This window comes from Chelmon rostratus, chromosome 11 (assembly GCF_017976325.1).
Source record: "Chelmon rostratus isolate fCheRos1 chromosome 11, fCheRos1.pri, whole genome shotgun sequence".
In the NCBI taxonomy this organism is placed as follows: Eukaryota; Metazoa; Chordata; class Actinopteri; order Chaetodontiformes; family Chaetodontidae; genus Chelmon; species Chelmon rostratus.
Genome location: NC_055668.1, coordinates 7,019,040 through 7,035,968, shown reverse-complemented (window position 1 = coordinate 7,035,968; position 16,929 = coordinate 7,019,040). Strand labels below are relative to the sequence as shown.

The following is a 16,929-nucleotide window of genomic DNA, read 5'->3' as shown; positions in this document are numbered from 1 at the left end:
GGATGAGATGTGAAATGTTTAGACAGTGGTGGCTAGTGGGCTTGGATCTGACAGGGCTGAGAAAGTATTGAATTAATGATGCCACATTTAAAAACTCTATTTTATACAGATAAACAGTGTGAAATGATGAAATCCAATTAGAGCAATAAGGGACACGAAGGCAGCATCCAAGAGTATTAAGCCATCTGCCAGTGAGTAAAGATTGCTGCAGGGCTGCCTAATTGAATTTTATCCTCTGACTGTAAATCTTGTGAGTGACCCAAATCAAAAGAAAGTTTCCCTAAACATGCAATGCAAAACCAACGGCCCTTGCAAAACTGTCATATAATCTTAAGGTTATGTGCAGCAGAACAAGGTGAGACTACGCTCTTACACAAAGCCTGCCAGGAAAAGTCTGGAGCAGGAAATGCATTCAGGAGGAGAGTGTAAATCAGCTTGATTTTTGTCTTTATGCTACTCAGAGGGAACAAGAAGAGATGATGATGACGGCAAGCAGCCTTCCTGACTTTCCTCTGCATCACACCCAGAGATTGGAGTGACATTTCAGCAAAAAAAAAAAAAAAAAAAAAAAAACGTGCATAAATCTCAATCCACTGATCAGAGCTGCAAAAAACAACTATCACCAAAAAGCAAAGCAGCACAGATTTTCCAGACGCTGGCGTCGTTCAAACATCTACTTTGCTGGGAACTCTGAATTAATCAAATGATGAATGCATTGTGTTGTGTGTCTTGGCTGCCTACTCCACTGTTGTGAGGCTGTGTTGACTGGATGTTGCATCCTGGAGTGTGTAAGCAGGCAGTCTTTGTGCAGCCACTAAAATCTCCCTGATGCTTCTTACAACAGCTTCAGTCCTATTTACATCAAAATGCCAGCACAGCTCACTCGCACTGATGCCTATGTAGCCTCTACAGGTGCAACAGCCTTTTGCGCAGGTTCGAACAGCCTGCATTAGAGTTCCCCACCAAGCTCATTTGCATAAAGGCTATTGTGATTGATGCAATTTAATTTTCAAGCAGGCACGGTGGCTTTACTGTAAGAGAGTAAAAGCTTCATGAAACGCACAAAAACACCAATTGCAACAGACACCAGTTCATTCCCGGCAAAACTAAGTTGACGTGAGCATTCAAGCAAATGAGGCTAACGTGCGTAAATGAGATAAAAAGCTGCATCCCGACACAGCGGCATTGAGATAATTCACCTGTGATCCTCGGAGTCTGCCCGCTCCCGTCAGCGCGCTGGGATGAAACACAGCCTTCGGACTGCTGGACAGCGGAGCCACGACAGCAACAAATGATCAGGAGTGAGGAGATGGAAACTGACGCTCGTTAAGCCAGTCAAATGCACAGTTTCCCCGGAGGATGCTCGCAGGTCATCAGCGTGTCGCGCTCAACTTTAATCGCCACAGTGAGTGAAAGCGCTCCGTCTCCGGCGATCCGCCGCTGCAAGTGCCGCGCAGCTTCTGATGTCCCTGCTCCTCACTGGCACTTTATTTCTCACGGTGACAAAAAATAAATTATTTAATAAACGCGGGGGGAGAAAAAAAGGAGCAGAAGCGTTCAGACGTCACGTTCAGCCGAGCGGCCACTAGATGGAGCAGTTAGAAATGACCGAGGAACAACAGGCTGTCAGGTACAGAGCCCGGTGGACGATCAGGTCGGTTCAGGAGGTTCACGCGCTGCTGGGATTAACGACTTCTCTTAATTATGTCGAATTAGGAAGTCGTTTCCGTGACAACGTTCGGTCACCGGGTAATTTGTTACGGAAAGAGAAACGACTAAAGCACATTATGCAATCAAAAATGTAGACGGTTGTGGTAATAGCAGTGTTCATCAAGACCCATGCAGGGCCACAGCAACACTGAGGACCCCACACAACCCACCAGCCTCTATCCAAGAGAGGAAAAACACTCTACTCAGATTTCTTTATCATTATAGTATTTTATCTCTTCAGTTAACTGTTCAATTCCACTCTCTTTTATTCATCAAGCTGAAGGTCTGAATGCTGTTTAAATGAGGGAACTCTGGTGGAGAAACACTTTCATCTATTCATTATTGTGCTGCATGTACTACTTCTATTTAAATATACTGAATCATTGCTATTCATCCTCTGGAGACCATGAACAAAATTTCATGGTAATCCATCCAATAGTTGCTGAGCTATAGAGATAAAAAAAAAAACTTTGAGCAAATAAACTGTAGTTATACAACAGATTAAACCATTCAGAAAATAACAGCAGGCTGAGCTCCACCTCAGCCAGCTACAACATTTAGATGTGAATGCATCAGTAAGAAGAATACAGCATTATGATACACGTTATAAGCAGTTTGCCTGCATATGTACTTTTATTCTTTAGGCAAACTGTGCTCACTCAAGGTGGGGTGAGTCATTCTGGAGAAAGACTGATGATATCGCCATCTCTCCTTCTTCACAATGCAATCCCACATTGGCATGGCAGATGCACGTCAAACGCCTTTTTTTTGTAATAGAGTTGGATATTTTTTACATTGTGGTATTGATGCTTTTACTTCTTTCACCTCTGGCAGATTGTTACTTGCTAAAACCCCTAATTTCACAAAAACGCAGCAAATCTGATGAAGACAGCTATCGAAACCTATACATACAATAAGAATGTTACAGGAATGGAATAGATTTAAAAAAAACTCACAAAGTAAGGTCTCATCGTCTCCAAAACTGCTCACTGTATCACAAAAACATGATCAGCTCCTTTCAGACCCTAGTAATACTGTAGCAGAACAAGATAACAATCACTACTATCACATAAATACATTTGAAGAATATTACATAAGTATCACAGCAGATTACAAGACTCTTGTAATGGCAAGACAATCATAACAGCCCTGGCCTATAGAAAAATAGTGGGAAACTCCTGAATGAACACGGCTGATAAAGTAAAAAATACAATTAGGCACCTCATACACGCTGGTCTCTCCCTGGAGGAATATTTTGAGAGTGCTGCAGTGATTTTTCATCAGGGATTGAGTGACAGCACTGCCTCCCAATTTGCCAAAACCTTCGAGTGGTTTTGCACCTAAACAAAATTATTTATTTACTTATTTACCTTAAATTGCTTTTTCAACACTGTATGATGGCAGCAAGCACCAAAAGTGGGCCCCTCTCTCCCGCCTGTGTCGGGTTGAGAAGGGAAATCATTAATATAGCATTAGAAGCTGGCCGTGAACCCATAACTGCCCTGGGCACACATCAGCATACATGCGGCACTGTTCTCTGCTGCTACACCTTCCCTGAGGTTCAAATGCCATCCTTCACTGTCATTACATTTCTGCCCCCATTAAGTATTGATTATCTTCACTACAGCGTTTCGAGCCCTGCTGTGGAAATGGCCCACGTGGCTCGCTACCCATGCTCCACGGATCAGGCGGAACAGAAGTGCCCACCTCCTGGTTTTTACACTAAAAAAAGGAGTGGGAGGGGGCGTTGGATTCAGGGGCAAGAGTAAAGAGGGGCACAGCGGGACACAGAGCAGCAACGACTGACTACACTGTACCCTGCCTGCCCATTAGCAGTATGCTTGAGTGGACAACTGAAGGTTAAGTTGTTCTTTTTTCTGGACCCGTGAGAATTTTGCCACAACATGTGTTGAATATTTAGTGTGAGGTTAGTCCGAGTTTGCATCTGTTTTTCAGGAGAGTGCAGGTGGAAAAGTTTGTTTGGGCAGGAGCTTTGCGGCCTCTGCCATCTACAAAACACATCCTGGACTAGTTTGTGCAGAGTTGTCTTTGCACACCAGCCAAAATCTCTAATGGCTGTGTGTTGCAAACAGCTAATGGCCTCTGTTACTGCTCTCGACTGTTTCCTATATTTCAGGATCACTGCTGGTTAATGTTTCACACGTGCAGGCTGTGGAGGGGTATTTCCTCTTTAGAGAAAAATATCAGAAGATGGAGAAAAGTGTCTAAGCTATGAGTCAGACTTCTTGGTTGTCTGGTCTTGTTTTCATTTTTTGCGGTTTCTTTTACAAAAATACAGGAGAAATATAGCTTTATATGCAAGTTCACTTTTATGTCAAGGATTTCCATCAATAAAAGGTGAAAATTAGACAAATATCACATCATAAAACCACAGGTGGTTGAAGTACTTATCCGGTATATATATATAGAAAGTCTAACAAATACATTTTCAAAAATATTTTGTTCATACAAAAACAGCTTTTTTGGCACCAAGGAGATTTTTCTCTGAGACATGCCATATGTTGAACAAAATAGCTTGAATGTTCTCTAAGTTATTCAGTTTAAATCCAGTTGAGTGCAAATTTGTTGTCCTAATTTGTATACAATTAAAGCTCAAAGTCACCTAAGAGTAAACAATGCATAAATCCTCAGGGCAGATGTTTAAAAGTAGAGAAAATGTAAAATATTTTCTACAACAACGTAATTCTAACAAAACAACCCATCTGTATTCATAAAAAGTCGCATTTATTTCAAAGTCATTTCATCAACAAATATTACAAATCTGCATTGTTTGGGGTAGACCCACACATGAAACACATGAATAAAACAATACAATTTTATTATTACAATAATTGCTCAGCGTCCATTCCAGATGCCGAAAGTTGAAGCATTCCACTCATTTAGGTCGGAGAATAAACAAGAAACAAGCTAGCGTACAGACACAGTAAATGAGTTAGTTAGGCCGTTCCTGCCTGACAGGATTATTGTGTAGAGTGAAATCCACTAGGATCCAATGTGGCTTTAGGATAATCCCATCAGAACTGCTACAGTGCAATGCTACTACAGGACACCCAAGCCTGTTAGCACTGATGAGAGCCTATAGTAGAGTGAAGCAGTCTTTGTTAAAAAATACTTAACACACAGACTTCTATTATACAAGACAAACATTTTAACAGCCTGCTGCCAACAAAGCACCACGTCTTATCATACTGTTTTGCATCATCTAACAAAAACTGACTGTAAACTAGTTACACAGATAGAAAACTAAGTCAATATTTGCATCATGGTAAATACCTCTCCTGGAGTAAATCTTCATATAAAGCTCTGTAACATGAATCCATGTGAAAAACGTCTTTTTCTAGGACACTAATACAAGCCTGAGTTACCCACATTAATTGTAATCCATTTCCTTAAGATAATACTGAGTTAATATGCACCTCTGCTGCTGCCTGTTCTAATTAATGAGGACACGTTTTGATACTGGCATCCTTTCATTTCTAATATTCTCCTGATTTATGGAAAACAAGTGCTACACTGGCAAAACTTACACACACTTGTGTAAGCTATTTTTATGCCTATATGCCCAATTTTTTTAAATTTCTCATAATTTAATAATGTCTCACCAGTCAGCTACACTGACTAGACTTATAAAGCAGACATCAATAAGGAGCGAACTTCTGCCGCTCAGATTTTTTGATGCCGGAGGTCGACATTTTTGCGGTGTAGGGGGATAAACCCTGTGTTAGGCTGGAAGCGGCTGCTGGGTGGACAGCCAGGACAGGGAGACTTTTCATGCCAAGCAGGCTGGAAACGGGGATGGCGTAGTGTGGGTTTTGGATGGTTGGCAAGGTGGAGGGAGAGTGGACGTTAATAGTGGTGGGGGCTGGGGTGGTGGCCGCCAGGACGGCCATAGAGGTAGCAGCGGTGGAGGCGGTGGGAGCGGACTGAGAGAAGCTCATGTTGAGGTCAACTGGGGTCGCAGAGGAAGCGGCCTGCATGGTGTATTTAGCCATCTCTAAGCTGCAGGTCGTGACGTGTGGAGGGGGAGTTGAGATGGTGAAGGGTTAAGAGGAGTCAGTGAAAATGAAAAGGGGGAGAATGGGTGAGACAAAGGAGAAGGGAGGTGAGAGAGAGAGAGGAGAAAACATAAGAATCAAAGAAGGAATGTGTTAAAAAGCAGAGACAATAAGGATTTTAATGCAGTCAAGAGAACAGAGCAGTGAGATGGAACAAATCCAGCCTCACCCTGAGTACAATAACTCTGCCCTCATACAATAGCATGGTGTTTGGCCGTCTTATCACCAGGCTGCGATATGAAGCCCTGCTGGACGTGGTCGCCGTGTGTAATGTCTTACCTGGCGTTGATGAGGTACTGGGCTACACTGATGCTGGCCGGCGAGCCTGTGATCGTGACTTGGCGCATGGCTGAGCCATCAGTGGCGCTGGCAATTTTGATGTGAGCTCCAGAGACCTGGCGAATCTCATTGATCTTGCTGCCTTGTCTTCCAATTATGCAGCCAATAAACTAGACGGGAAGAGAGTGGAAACATGTAAATAGCAAATCGGCTCATGTTTCCATGCTTTTCAGGAATCAAATTTCAAAACAGGAAGCAACTGCCACGGTGGCGGCAGCCCCACAGTCTCCTGCTACTGTTTTCCATAGAAGAAAACCACATTTCCAGCTCATACTAACACCAGGAATTTCCATCATGCATAGTATTGTATTGTATGTACGATCAAAACCACTTTCATGCCCATACAGTAAATACGAAGCTTCCACCACCAGCCGGTTAGCTTAGCTTAGCACAAAGACTGCAAACAGGTAGTAACAGCAAGTAACAGTAACAGCGACAGCGACTCAAAGCTCACTTATTGACATGTTATATCATGCTTGTTTAATCTGTACGAAAATCAAAGTGTGTGGCAAACTAATTTTGTCAGCGAGGCTCCAAAAGGTCCCATAACCCTGTAAAACCACAATCTGTTGTTTTAATACATAATTTTTTGGACAAATTAAATAAACATATCAGATAGAAGTTTCCTTGCTTTCAGTCTTTATGCTAAGCTAACCAGCTGTTGGCGGTAGCGTCATATTTACTGTATAGACACGAGAGTGGTATCCATATTTTCATCTAGCCCTCAGCAAAAAGGTAAATAAATATACCTCCCAAAATGTTCAATCAACCGCAAAGGTAAGGTTCTTCTATGTGTAGTTCTATAGAAATATAAAACACATTTTCTGTTTTCCTGACGTTTGATCACATGTAATTCTGAGATGAGTTCTGATTTTGTTGATAGATGAAAATATTCATGTTTTATAGCCCACTATAAAGCCAAAAAAACAGTCTTCTATTGTTGGTCCACTTATATTTGGGTTGTGTAATATTCAAGCTATAACAAGCTAATACTACTACAATGATGATTGCAGCTTTTTTAGGCATAATTTATATTAGCCAAAACAAAGCAACAAAGGATAAGTTACTCTCTGCAGCTAAGAAGGTGAAAGACTTTTGTCCAAAAAATCCTCATTATAGCTGTCCTCCTAGAAAGTGTAAACGAAGTAAGAAGCAAGAGGATTAACGATGCAAGTTTTACTGCTGGAAGAACACAAACAATGTGGCACTTACATCATTGGGTATTGCCAGCTCTTGTGAACTTGTGGGGGCAGATGCATCCAATCCTGCAAAGTAGGACAAGGAATGCTAACAGTATGGCACTAATGGCTTTCACTTTCATGGTATGACAAGTTGCCCTACTTTGTCTAGTTTATCACTGGTACACTGCTAAATGAGGAACATGAAAATGGCATATGGCAAGAAAATCTTTCTAGATAGACATATATACTGTACATGCATATTCAGCACACATTCTATGCACATATTTCACATTGCTGATATAAAATAGAGTAGATTTTCATTAAAATGAGTACGTTTCATAAGTTCTTTATATAATCAGAAGGTTACAATGGTTTGTCCTCAGTTAGTTTTGGCAGAGTATATGAGTACGTGGGGTTGTTGAGGTCAGGGATGGTCTGGCCAAGACAATGTTAGATTTGGAGGAGAAATGTTGCAGAGGTGGAGGATGGGGTCGAGAGATTAGGATTTGTTTTTGGAGAGGGACATTGGGCGAATGGAGCTGAAATTTTAGGAGGATATGAGAAATAGTGAGAAATGGTTAAATATTTACTGAACTGTAAATATTTTTTTTTTTTCATTTTTCACATTTCCCTCTCAGAGAACTGCTACTCTGCTTTTCTTTTGCATTTTGCTCTGTCTGCTACAATCTGTCACATACTCTTTTGGATTATAAATATTTCAGTGACTAGCGTTCAAGATTGATAATAATAAACTAGTTTGGTGGCTTATCCTTAAAACTGCACCACTCTGTTCCCTATTTGTTTGTTTACTGTCCTCTGTTAGATGGTACAAATAGATGTAAATATCTGTGCATTATACAGTATGTGCATCTCTGTGAAGCCACCTTTTACAAAAAACCTGTGAGAGAGTCTGTAAACTCTGAGAGAACGGAGACATCCTTGATCCTCTCTGAAGTGACAGGGGTGTTTTGATGATGTGATTCGAAGAGGAGTGAAGACAGAGGGATAGATGGACTTCCCCGGGGAGCCATGGGTACGTACCAGGGAAAGTAGGGTTGCTCTGCCCAAGGGAAGGGAGGGGGATATGCTGCATAGCCAACTGGTGAAGCTTGGTCAACTGCAGGGTAGGAAGGAAGTTAGAGCTAACCAATCAAACTGGATTATTTCAGAGGAGCTGACAACTACAATACAGAGCCAATCTGAAGTTCACAAACATCACAGATGGTGTCAGTGTGAAGAGATTCATTTCCTTCAGAAAGCATGCTGGCTTCTCACGGCAGTCATCTGAAAATACAGTCACATGTCTGGCTACAAAGCTAGAAGTGATCATAACGTCTTAAGATCTTCACTTTCATTTCAATCAATGCATGCTGCTACTGTTTGTTAGTGTTAGTAATGTAAACAGATCAGGGTTATAGAAGTTTCATCTTTGCAGAGTAGGGGACACAGAGGGTGTAGTGGTGGCTTGGAGGGTATGGGCAGGAGGGGGTCATTAGGGCAGACGTCAGTCACTCGAATGAACATACTTACATCTTGGTGTGCAAAGGCATACTGCCCTGGGATTGCAAAGGCCTGGGAGGAATAAGAGGGGAGATGTGGCTATATGAGTGGGAGGTGCAGACATGTTCTAGCATGTCACTTGAATCTTGAATTTGTCACAGTGCAACTCAGTGCAGCGAGTGCATTTCTGAAAATCCATTCCCTTCCCCTTTTCCATAGCTCTAATGTGTATAGATTTGATGGAATTTCATCTAAATGTCATCTGCTGTTTTTCCCCCTCTTTGACCATGGCCAGAAATCCAATAACAGAAACAGATGTCTGATAGGTCAGAACAGACTGTGCCAAATTCAGGACAGCGACTAGCCAGCACATGGAAAACATGAGCTTTAGTCACGACATCTTTCAGGTTTCACACTGCAGGGGGATTATTAATGTAAATGCCTTCCATTCATATCTCTGACACATTACAGCTGGGCTCAATACTTTCTAATATGATCATTACCTCATCTTACTGCTTACAGCGCAACAATATGAAGAGCTTATTGCTGTATAATTACACAGATGTGTCCCTCTAGTGGTGAAAATATGTTTAATGATCAGTGTGACTTAGAGATCCCACAAAAGAACAAGCATATTCAATTGTTATGTTTCTTACAAAGTGGCTACAATCACAGCTAAATAACTCCCATATGGCTACTTACTTGTGCAGAGTGCTGTGGTGCTAATACTGCATGGGCTCCTGCAGGTATGGCCTTGGGACGGTAGGGAATAGTTGCTCCTTTTGGTGGAGACTAGAGGCACAGTCATGCAAACCAAAAGGGGAGAAAAATTTATATGCTGCTGCAACTGAGAGAAGAACTCTTGGCACTGGCACTGATGCATTTTATATTCATTTTTATATCACTTGCTGAATCTTTTTATATCCTATTCATCGGTTGAGAAAGTTACAAGAAACCTGGCACCAAAGAATACAACTGTGACTAGACTTGAATATGGGGAATTATTTAGATTATTTGACAATAAAAGAGGTCAAGTGGATGCTAAACAGGAATCCCTGTTCAATTTCATCAGTTTTACCTACTGTATATTTTCCGGCTTATGTGAATAATTCTAAAAAAGTGATAGTATACTATACATTACTGATTCCCTGACTTGTAACCCTACTTCTGCAGTTAGTTCTGCATCTCAGCTAAGCTTAACCAGAAACAGAAGCTTGATTTGACGGCTTAACTGGAGTATTTTTTACGGTGCAGTATTATAATACATCCTCCCTCGCGGTTCATAGCACATGCTGCAATTGAGAGTATGAAAAGCAAGCTAAGAAAAATTGAAATATTTAGCTCAACGTAATGATCAACTGTTAAAATTAGCTAAAAGTAATAGATAAAGAGCTAAAATAGTTTGCTGAAAGAAGTGGAAAAACTGTTTAAAAAATTAGTAATTGATAAATTGTTGAAAGCTCCAGTTCTGCCACTCTACAAATATAAAGTTGACCATAGAAAACACTGACACAGACAATACAACTGTATGAAAACCATTATTGTAACAATATCAATATATATATTTATAATCCATTCATAAGAATATATGTTGCACATGATGGATGGTGACGATGAAGAGGTGGTTAAATTCATCTCACTAGGCTGTGAGAGTATGTATATATATTTGTGTGTGTGTGTGATATCACTATCAGAAAGAGGTAATGATATATTAACATCCTAATGAACAGTGCCACTATTGTTGCACATCGCATGAGGATGGCCAACCACTACAACCTGAACGCAAAGCTTTAGCCTCGCAGGAGTAAAATGTCGCAGAGACTGAAAATATCCCGAATGTGCTGCTGAATACCTTTTACCACATCCTAAACAAATGTGACATACTCGATGCCTAAATAGAGCTGTTGAATGTGAAGATCATCTGCTGTCTGACAGTGCTTACCTCCAGCATGACAGAGCAGATGTGTCGTACACACTGAGTGATGGCCTGTGGAGTGCCGGAGATTGTGACAGCCCTCTCTGTAGAGTCCGGCAGCATGTCTCCTGCCACCTGAACCTGAGCGCCTGTGGTCTGAACGCCGCCAGACAACAGAAGAAACAAAGGCTATTTATTGCTGAAAAGAGCACACCATCGCCCAAATTGAAATGCTGTTTCAAGCACCCACAAATTACCCCGAACACATTTTGACATGCAGGGAGCAGCTGCAAGCCAAATAGCAATGTGTGCTCCAATATTTGAAGAGGCGTACACAAATATTGTCCATTCAGAATGAGTATTCAGCCTCCACCGATCTTTACAAGCATAATCAGTAGGACTTTCATGAGCAGCAACCAAAAAATAAAACATAGGATAAAAAATACACATATTTTAAGGCAGAGAAACACAAGTAAGGTTTGAGTGGAGTGTTTGATACTTGAGGTGTCAGAGCACCAGGGTGGATGTTTTCTGTCTCTGTTTGGGTGCAGAAAAACAACTTCCTGATCGAAAAGAAAAAAGAAAAGGACTCCTACCTCTCTGATCTCTTTGATCTTTGAACCTCCTTTGCCAATCAGTGAGCCACACTGGCTCCCTGGGAAAACCAGGCGAAGTGTCACAGGTGGCTTGCTTGTCACGTTGCTGTTTGTCATTGCCGCGCTAATATCCTGAGGGAGAATTCAAAAATATGTTCTTCTGCACCGACTGTAAGAGCGTCAGCTTTATTTGACAAGTCTCTATTTTTGCAAGAGTGAGGAAAAGGTGCATGCAGTGTCCTTCAGACTTCAGACAAAATCTTGTCAGAATTTTTCTCAAATTTTAGTGTAAAACAATTGAACTTTGGTGACAACATGTGAAAAGTTGCAGTGGAGTTTGTTGCATGCTTGTTTTGCTGTACCTCCTCAAACTTCTGTGCGATCATGGAGAAAGCCCTGAAGATGCCCTCTGTGGGCCCTGTGATGGTAACTATTCTCTCGGGAGATGATCCCTCTGATATGTTGATACGAGCACCGCTCTGGAAACACAAATCGACAGTTATTCCAGTGTCCATTTGTTCTAATTGATCTGCCATACAACGTAAACTCTAGGTGTTGTTGCACTATGGATGCCAAAGCTCACCTCCTCCCTCATTTTCTTTACTGTTTCTCCTTTCTTCAATAATTTTAGAAAGAATGAAACAGAAGGTTTGATTAGTTTTATAAAGAGAACAATACAACATAATCAGACAGAAAGCAGTATAACTCAATAAATGCTGATGGATTGTGAAATAAATATACCTTTCCAATTATGCTGCCAACTTCCTGTGAATGTAAAGATAACAATGCTTGAGCCAGCGGCAACACAAAAGATTTTCTCTTAAGAGCTTTTCACATTTAGAGCAGGATGTAATCATTTTAATGTCCTATTACCACACCATTAGGCTATTACTATTTAAGAACACAAAATTATTTCCGTATCTGTCTATTACCTTTCCATGCATCAGCAGCCTCAGCGTCAGCGTAACATTCAGACTCCCATCTGAGGCCATTTCTTCTTTGTCAGACATTCTCTGTTTTCCAAGCTTTAAAGTAAACACTCTGCAAAAAGAAAGACATTGTGAGTCAGGTCGTGTATATAACAAGAGCTCTAGTATTCCAGGTTGTTCGGTCTATTAAAATAAAGAGGTAAGCTACAAGATTTTCCTAAACATTACATATAAAACGATTATACTTCATTTAATTTGAGGCCTTTTCTTTGCTTTTGTGGTTATAATCGAAGCTCATACTAGCTTTCATTACTTTCATCTTCTGTTTATTACAGCCAAACTGCTGCAGCTGCAGGAAATGTGAAATGCATCATTTCCTGTGCTCAACGAGACTTTTCCTGGGAAATGGGAAACCACTCAGAGAAAATGTGAAGGCTTTCATGAACTGGGTGTAAGTTGCATCGTCATTGTTATATTGGTCTGCAGCAGAGATAAAAATAGATCTTTTTCTGAAAATGTAAAAGATCATTACCTTAACTATGGGGAATGTAAAGTAATGAGAAAACGCTCCAGAGTTGTAACAATCATTTTTATGCTGCTAAAAGGAGCCAAATTCCCTCTTTTCGAATTTATCAGGGGATTGATGCTCTCTGAAGAGTCGCGGACCATTGTTGCTTGTCTTCTGATGGTGTAGTCGTGAGCGGGGGAAGATAAGCCTATCACTAGGTGCAATCTTCACATTGGACTGTGTCTTTAGTTCCGGCTAAATACAAGTTGTGTGACTCCCTTGGATAAGATAAAATACAAAGGGAGCCACTTGTGCTGTGGAGGATCAAGTGATGTGTGTGTGACTGTCTCTTAATATCACACTGACGCCACACAATGTTGGCTCTGTTGTGGCCGCGTATCCAATTCGTTGTATTTGCAGAACAAATAAAGAATGTCTCGATGCAGTGTAGGAAGTGAAGCTTATTGCGCCGTGGCAGACAGAGAGCAGACTTTGGGTCTATGAAGGACCAGGGTCACCTTGTTTGTGAGATCCCTGTGGTTCTGACAAGTGCTTTTACCAGTTATTTTTAACCCTGTGCTTGACAAATACACACTGTACACAGAACACTGACTCAGATGGAGAATTTGTAATTAATAAACAATGTAATGAAAATGGAAAAATATAATCTGACAAAGCTTGGATGTTGGACCAAGCAGTCACATGTGAAACTTCACTTAAGACCTGGTGGCTTAATGCAAATGGTAGATTTACTTTCTGATACCTTGGTGACAAAGTGGAGGGAACATGGCGGCACGTTATCGGTGAGCGTGCATGAGGTGTTCCCAGTTAATCCACAGTTTAATTCAATCCTGCTTCACAGTGTGCACAAGGACAGTTTTAAAGCAACAGCTGGACATTTTGGGATATACTATACTTGGGAAGCATTCGATGAGAAGCTCGATTCCACTCTCACGCTTGCACGGTAAAACTGATGCTGTAGCGAGCAGCCGGTTAGCTTAGCTTTGCATAGTTTAGAAACAGGGGGAAGCATCTAGCACCTAGCATTGCTAAAGCTCACTAATTAACATGCATCTCATTTTTTATTCCCCACAAAAAGCAACGTGTAAAACCACATTGTGTGTTACGTGCCAGATTGTATTTTGCCTCTGACCAGCTGCCAAGCACCCAGTGGAGACTCTAGGAAGTTATTGCTCCGAGCAGACATAATCTGGCACATAAGCCCCTCTAAAATAGAAAATTGTCATTTTTACCTTTTTGCAGATCAAACAAAAACAATATGTGTTAATTAGTGATCTTAAGAGGGGTTGATGGGTGGATTTTGTTACCGTTCCTTACGACTGAGCCAGGCTAGCTGTTTTACCCTGTTTCTGGTCGTTATGCTAAGCTAAGCTAACCGTGGGTGGCTGCTTAGATACTCACACAAAGCATTTAATACAGAACTCTCTGCCGCCATGCCACACCTAAAAGAAAGACCAAAAATGAGCGTGGGGTCGAATCAAGCATGCTAACACCGATGATAGCACAAGTGTCACTAGTTACATGATGAAATGTAGCAATATCATCGTGATAACAAGCCTAAAAAACATGGCGTTCGAGGTCCTGAGACCAGTTTGGGATAAGATATTGTTCTGGCACATTCCAGTGTTGATAATACCAGACTGAGCTAAACGACTCCATCCAGACGATATCATGAGTAGGTGGAGGGTGTCTTACTGCTAACAAGGCTCACAACTATTCTCCTCACTGTGCATCATTAAAAAGTTACAGTGAATGCATCAAATAAACAGCAACATCTCTATCCTATGTATATATATACACTATATATATATAAATCCTATAGGCCGGGATTTGTTTAGTTAATGCTAAGACCCTTTTGACCCATTTCTGTCACCTCTAGCACATCAGCGCCCACTCAAGACTTCCGAACAAAACACTGGTGCACAACAGCACCCACAGAGTATACATGATAAAACAGATAATTTGGAAGCCAGCTCCCAGAGCACTGACAGGCAGAAGTGTGCTTCAGAAAAAAAATAACAAAAAAACAGAACATTAATCCTTGAGGGAAATGGAGAACAATGTCTAAGTGGATTACTTGAAGATTTTCATTATAAAATGCTGTATATTCCAAATGTGAGGCTAAAACAAAGCAATTTTTAACATTCGAAAATTGTCATGAAAAGATGATTGTATTTCAGATTATTAGATACAATAGTTCTGTATTTAAGGAATAAAGCACCTAAATGTACAATAATTCAGACAATGCTCCACACATTTTGAAATGTTTCAAATAATGACTCTTAATCATAATGAGAGATTTCTATTAACCCATCACTAATCACTTCTTGATTATCTAAAGTAACATACCATTTATAACTGCAACATCTCAGACTATAAGCATGCACAATGGTATTTCTCCCAAATGTGATAATTCATTGTAGACCAAACTATCTCTGACATTACGAGTGCAACAAAAAGCATTTGCAATGCAGCGGTGTACAGCAAAACACCCAGCTCAAATTAACTCAGTGTAATGAGAGTCAGGAGTAACGCATTAAAACAAAGCCAGGCATTCTTTAGCTCTCTTTAAATGTACAGACCTAAAAAGGAAGGCTAAATTAAAAGTTCAACTTCAACTTTCCGTCTGGCTAAACACTAAAACTACTGTAGTCATGCAGCATTGTTACCAGTAGAAACTGAGCTGTGAACAGTCTGACCCTTGCAGTTGTGGCTCAGCGTGAGGCCTGTAATGCAACAAGAATCATTGGTATTAAGTACTGACCTTATATACAAATTCTTGCTCCTCTTCTTTATTTCTGGTATCTCCTAAATGAACGGTCTTTAAGTTTGTCGTCCGTGTTCAATGTTGCCCCCTTTGTTGTCAGTTATGCACAGAGTGGACAGATGGTTCCCTGTGCCCTCAGACCGGCTGGAGCGGAGGCTGGCTTTGCTATTAGTCCCTCAGCTTAGCCCAAGATAAGCCCCTACGCAGGGCAAGTGAACCCGCATCTCTTGCCTAATTCTCCCTGTCACAGCCACCAAAGAGGCGTTCCTCCGCACGGAGATCCACAAGCTGAAGAGGCCTGAGGGCAGGGCAAAGAGGCTCTTTGGCTGGAGGCTGTCCAGCACAGATAGAGCAGGCTACAGTTACAGCCACCACAACAAAAAAATCGGGAAGGTCTAGCCCTTTGCAGTGATCAGAAACACACATAGAGACACTGAAGAGAAGCTTTGTTAACCGATGTTGCTCTGAGGCTAACAACTCTGCATGACTGCTGTGTTCTTCATTAGATTTTCACAGAGCTTCCTGCCTGCACAGGGCCGGATTTTCTCTAAAAATAAATCTCCCTGTATGAAATCGGTGCTTTGTACAGGGAACCCGACTAATTGAGGGCTGGGAAGGACAATGTGGCGTTTGGGGTATTTAGTGATGTTAAGCACAATGTCTTCATGGGGTGCTTCTCCCCCCTCACTGCCTCTGCCCTCCCCCACACCAAGCCCTTCTGCCCTTGTAATGAGGCCATACTGGATACAATACAGCCCTTCTGCACAGAAAAATGTATTCAGCTGAGCTTCGAAATTGTGAAGGAAATGAATCAGTGAAGCATAAGTGGCATATTTAATTACTATTCACTGCGTTGCACGGGGACAATGATGGCTGCTGTGAGCCTCATGGCCGTCTATCAGACATCTAAGCAGACCACATTACATTCACATCTCAACTAGGATTTCAAAACTACTTCCAAGTGGCATTTCTATGATTAAAATGATTGAATTTTCTTGTGAGAATACAAAGATGGAGATAATACTTTAAATTGAAGGTATCTTACCATTCCTACATTTTCAGGGAACTTTAAGAGTAAGTTAGGCTAGAATAGGATACAAGGTTAAATAATGAAGGTCAATAAAACTCAGAAAAAGTATGATAAAACTTGCACAACAGTGTGGCTTTTGGTTTCCAAACTGCAAACAGAATCAGAACCACATCAAGGCTGTCAAGGGCGAGGCGTTTAACAAGGTATGTGACAGTTATTTCTATCCTTTCAAATACCATTAGATGATCAGGCATTTCATGCCAATCACTTGCGACTAATTTCCTCTCCTCCACGTACCGGGTGTGTCAATGAGATTAAAGAGTCTGGGATTATATGTAATGAGATTACTGAAGCGAT

At 41.2% G+C, this 16,929-nt stretch overlaps 1 protein-coding gene across 3 annotated transcripts; it reads right to left on the bottom strand.

Annotated features, from left to right (window-relative positions):
* Nucleotides 1-4,213: 4,213 nt before the first annotated feature.
* On the bottom strand, nt 4,214-15,631 carry zgc:110045 (uncharacterized protein LOC664755 homolog). Of its 3 annotated transcripts, XM_041947024.1 has the most exons (14): nt 15,540-15,629; nt 14,177-14,217; nt 12,250-12,358; nt 12,059-12,082; nt 11,901-11,933; nt 11,680-11,796; nt 11,318-11,449; nt 10,749-10,877; nt 9,509-9,598; nt 8,837-8,878; nt 8,348-8,423; nt 7,338-7,390; nt 6,066-6,235; nt 4,214-5,730 (listed from the first exon to the last, which is right to left on the bottom strand). In XM_041947024.1, the coding sequence occupies exons 3-14, from the start codon at nt 12,325-12,327 to the stop codon at nt 5,370-5,372; spliced, it is 1,305 nt and encodes a 434-aa protein (XP_041802958.1). In that variant the 5' UTR covers nt 12,328-12,358; nt 14,177-14,217; nt 15,540-15,629; the 3' UTR covers nt 4,214-5,369. The 3 variants fall into 3 exon arrangements, with proteins under 3 accessions (XP_041802958.1, XP_041802959.1, XP_041802960.1); XM_041947025.1 differs by lacking the exon at nt 14,177-14,217 and having other exon boundaries at nt 15,540-15,631; XM_041947026.1 differs by lacking the exon at nt 4,214-5,730 and having other exon boundaries at nt 6,062-6,235.
* Between the last annotated feature and the right edge of the window lie 1,298 nt (nt 15,632-16,929).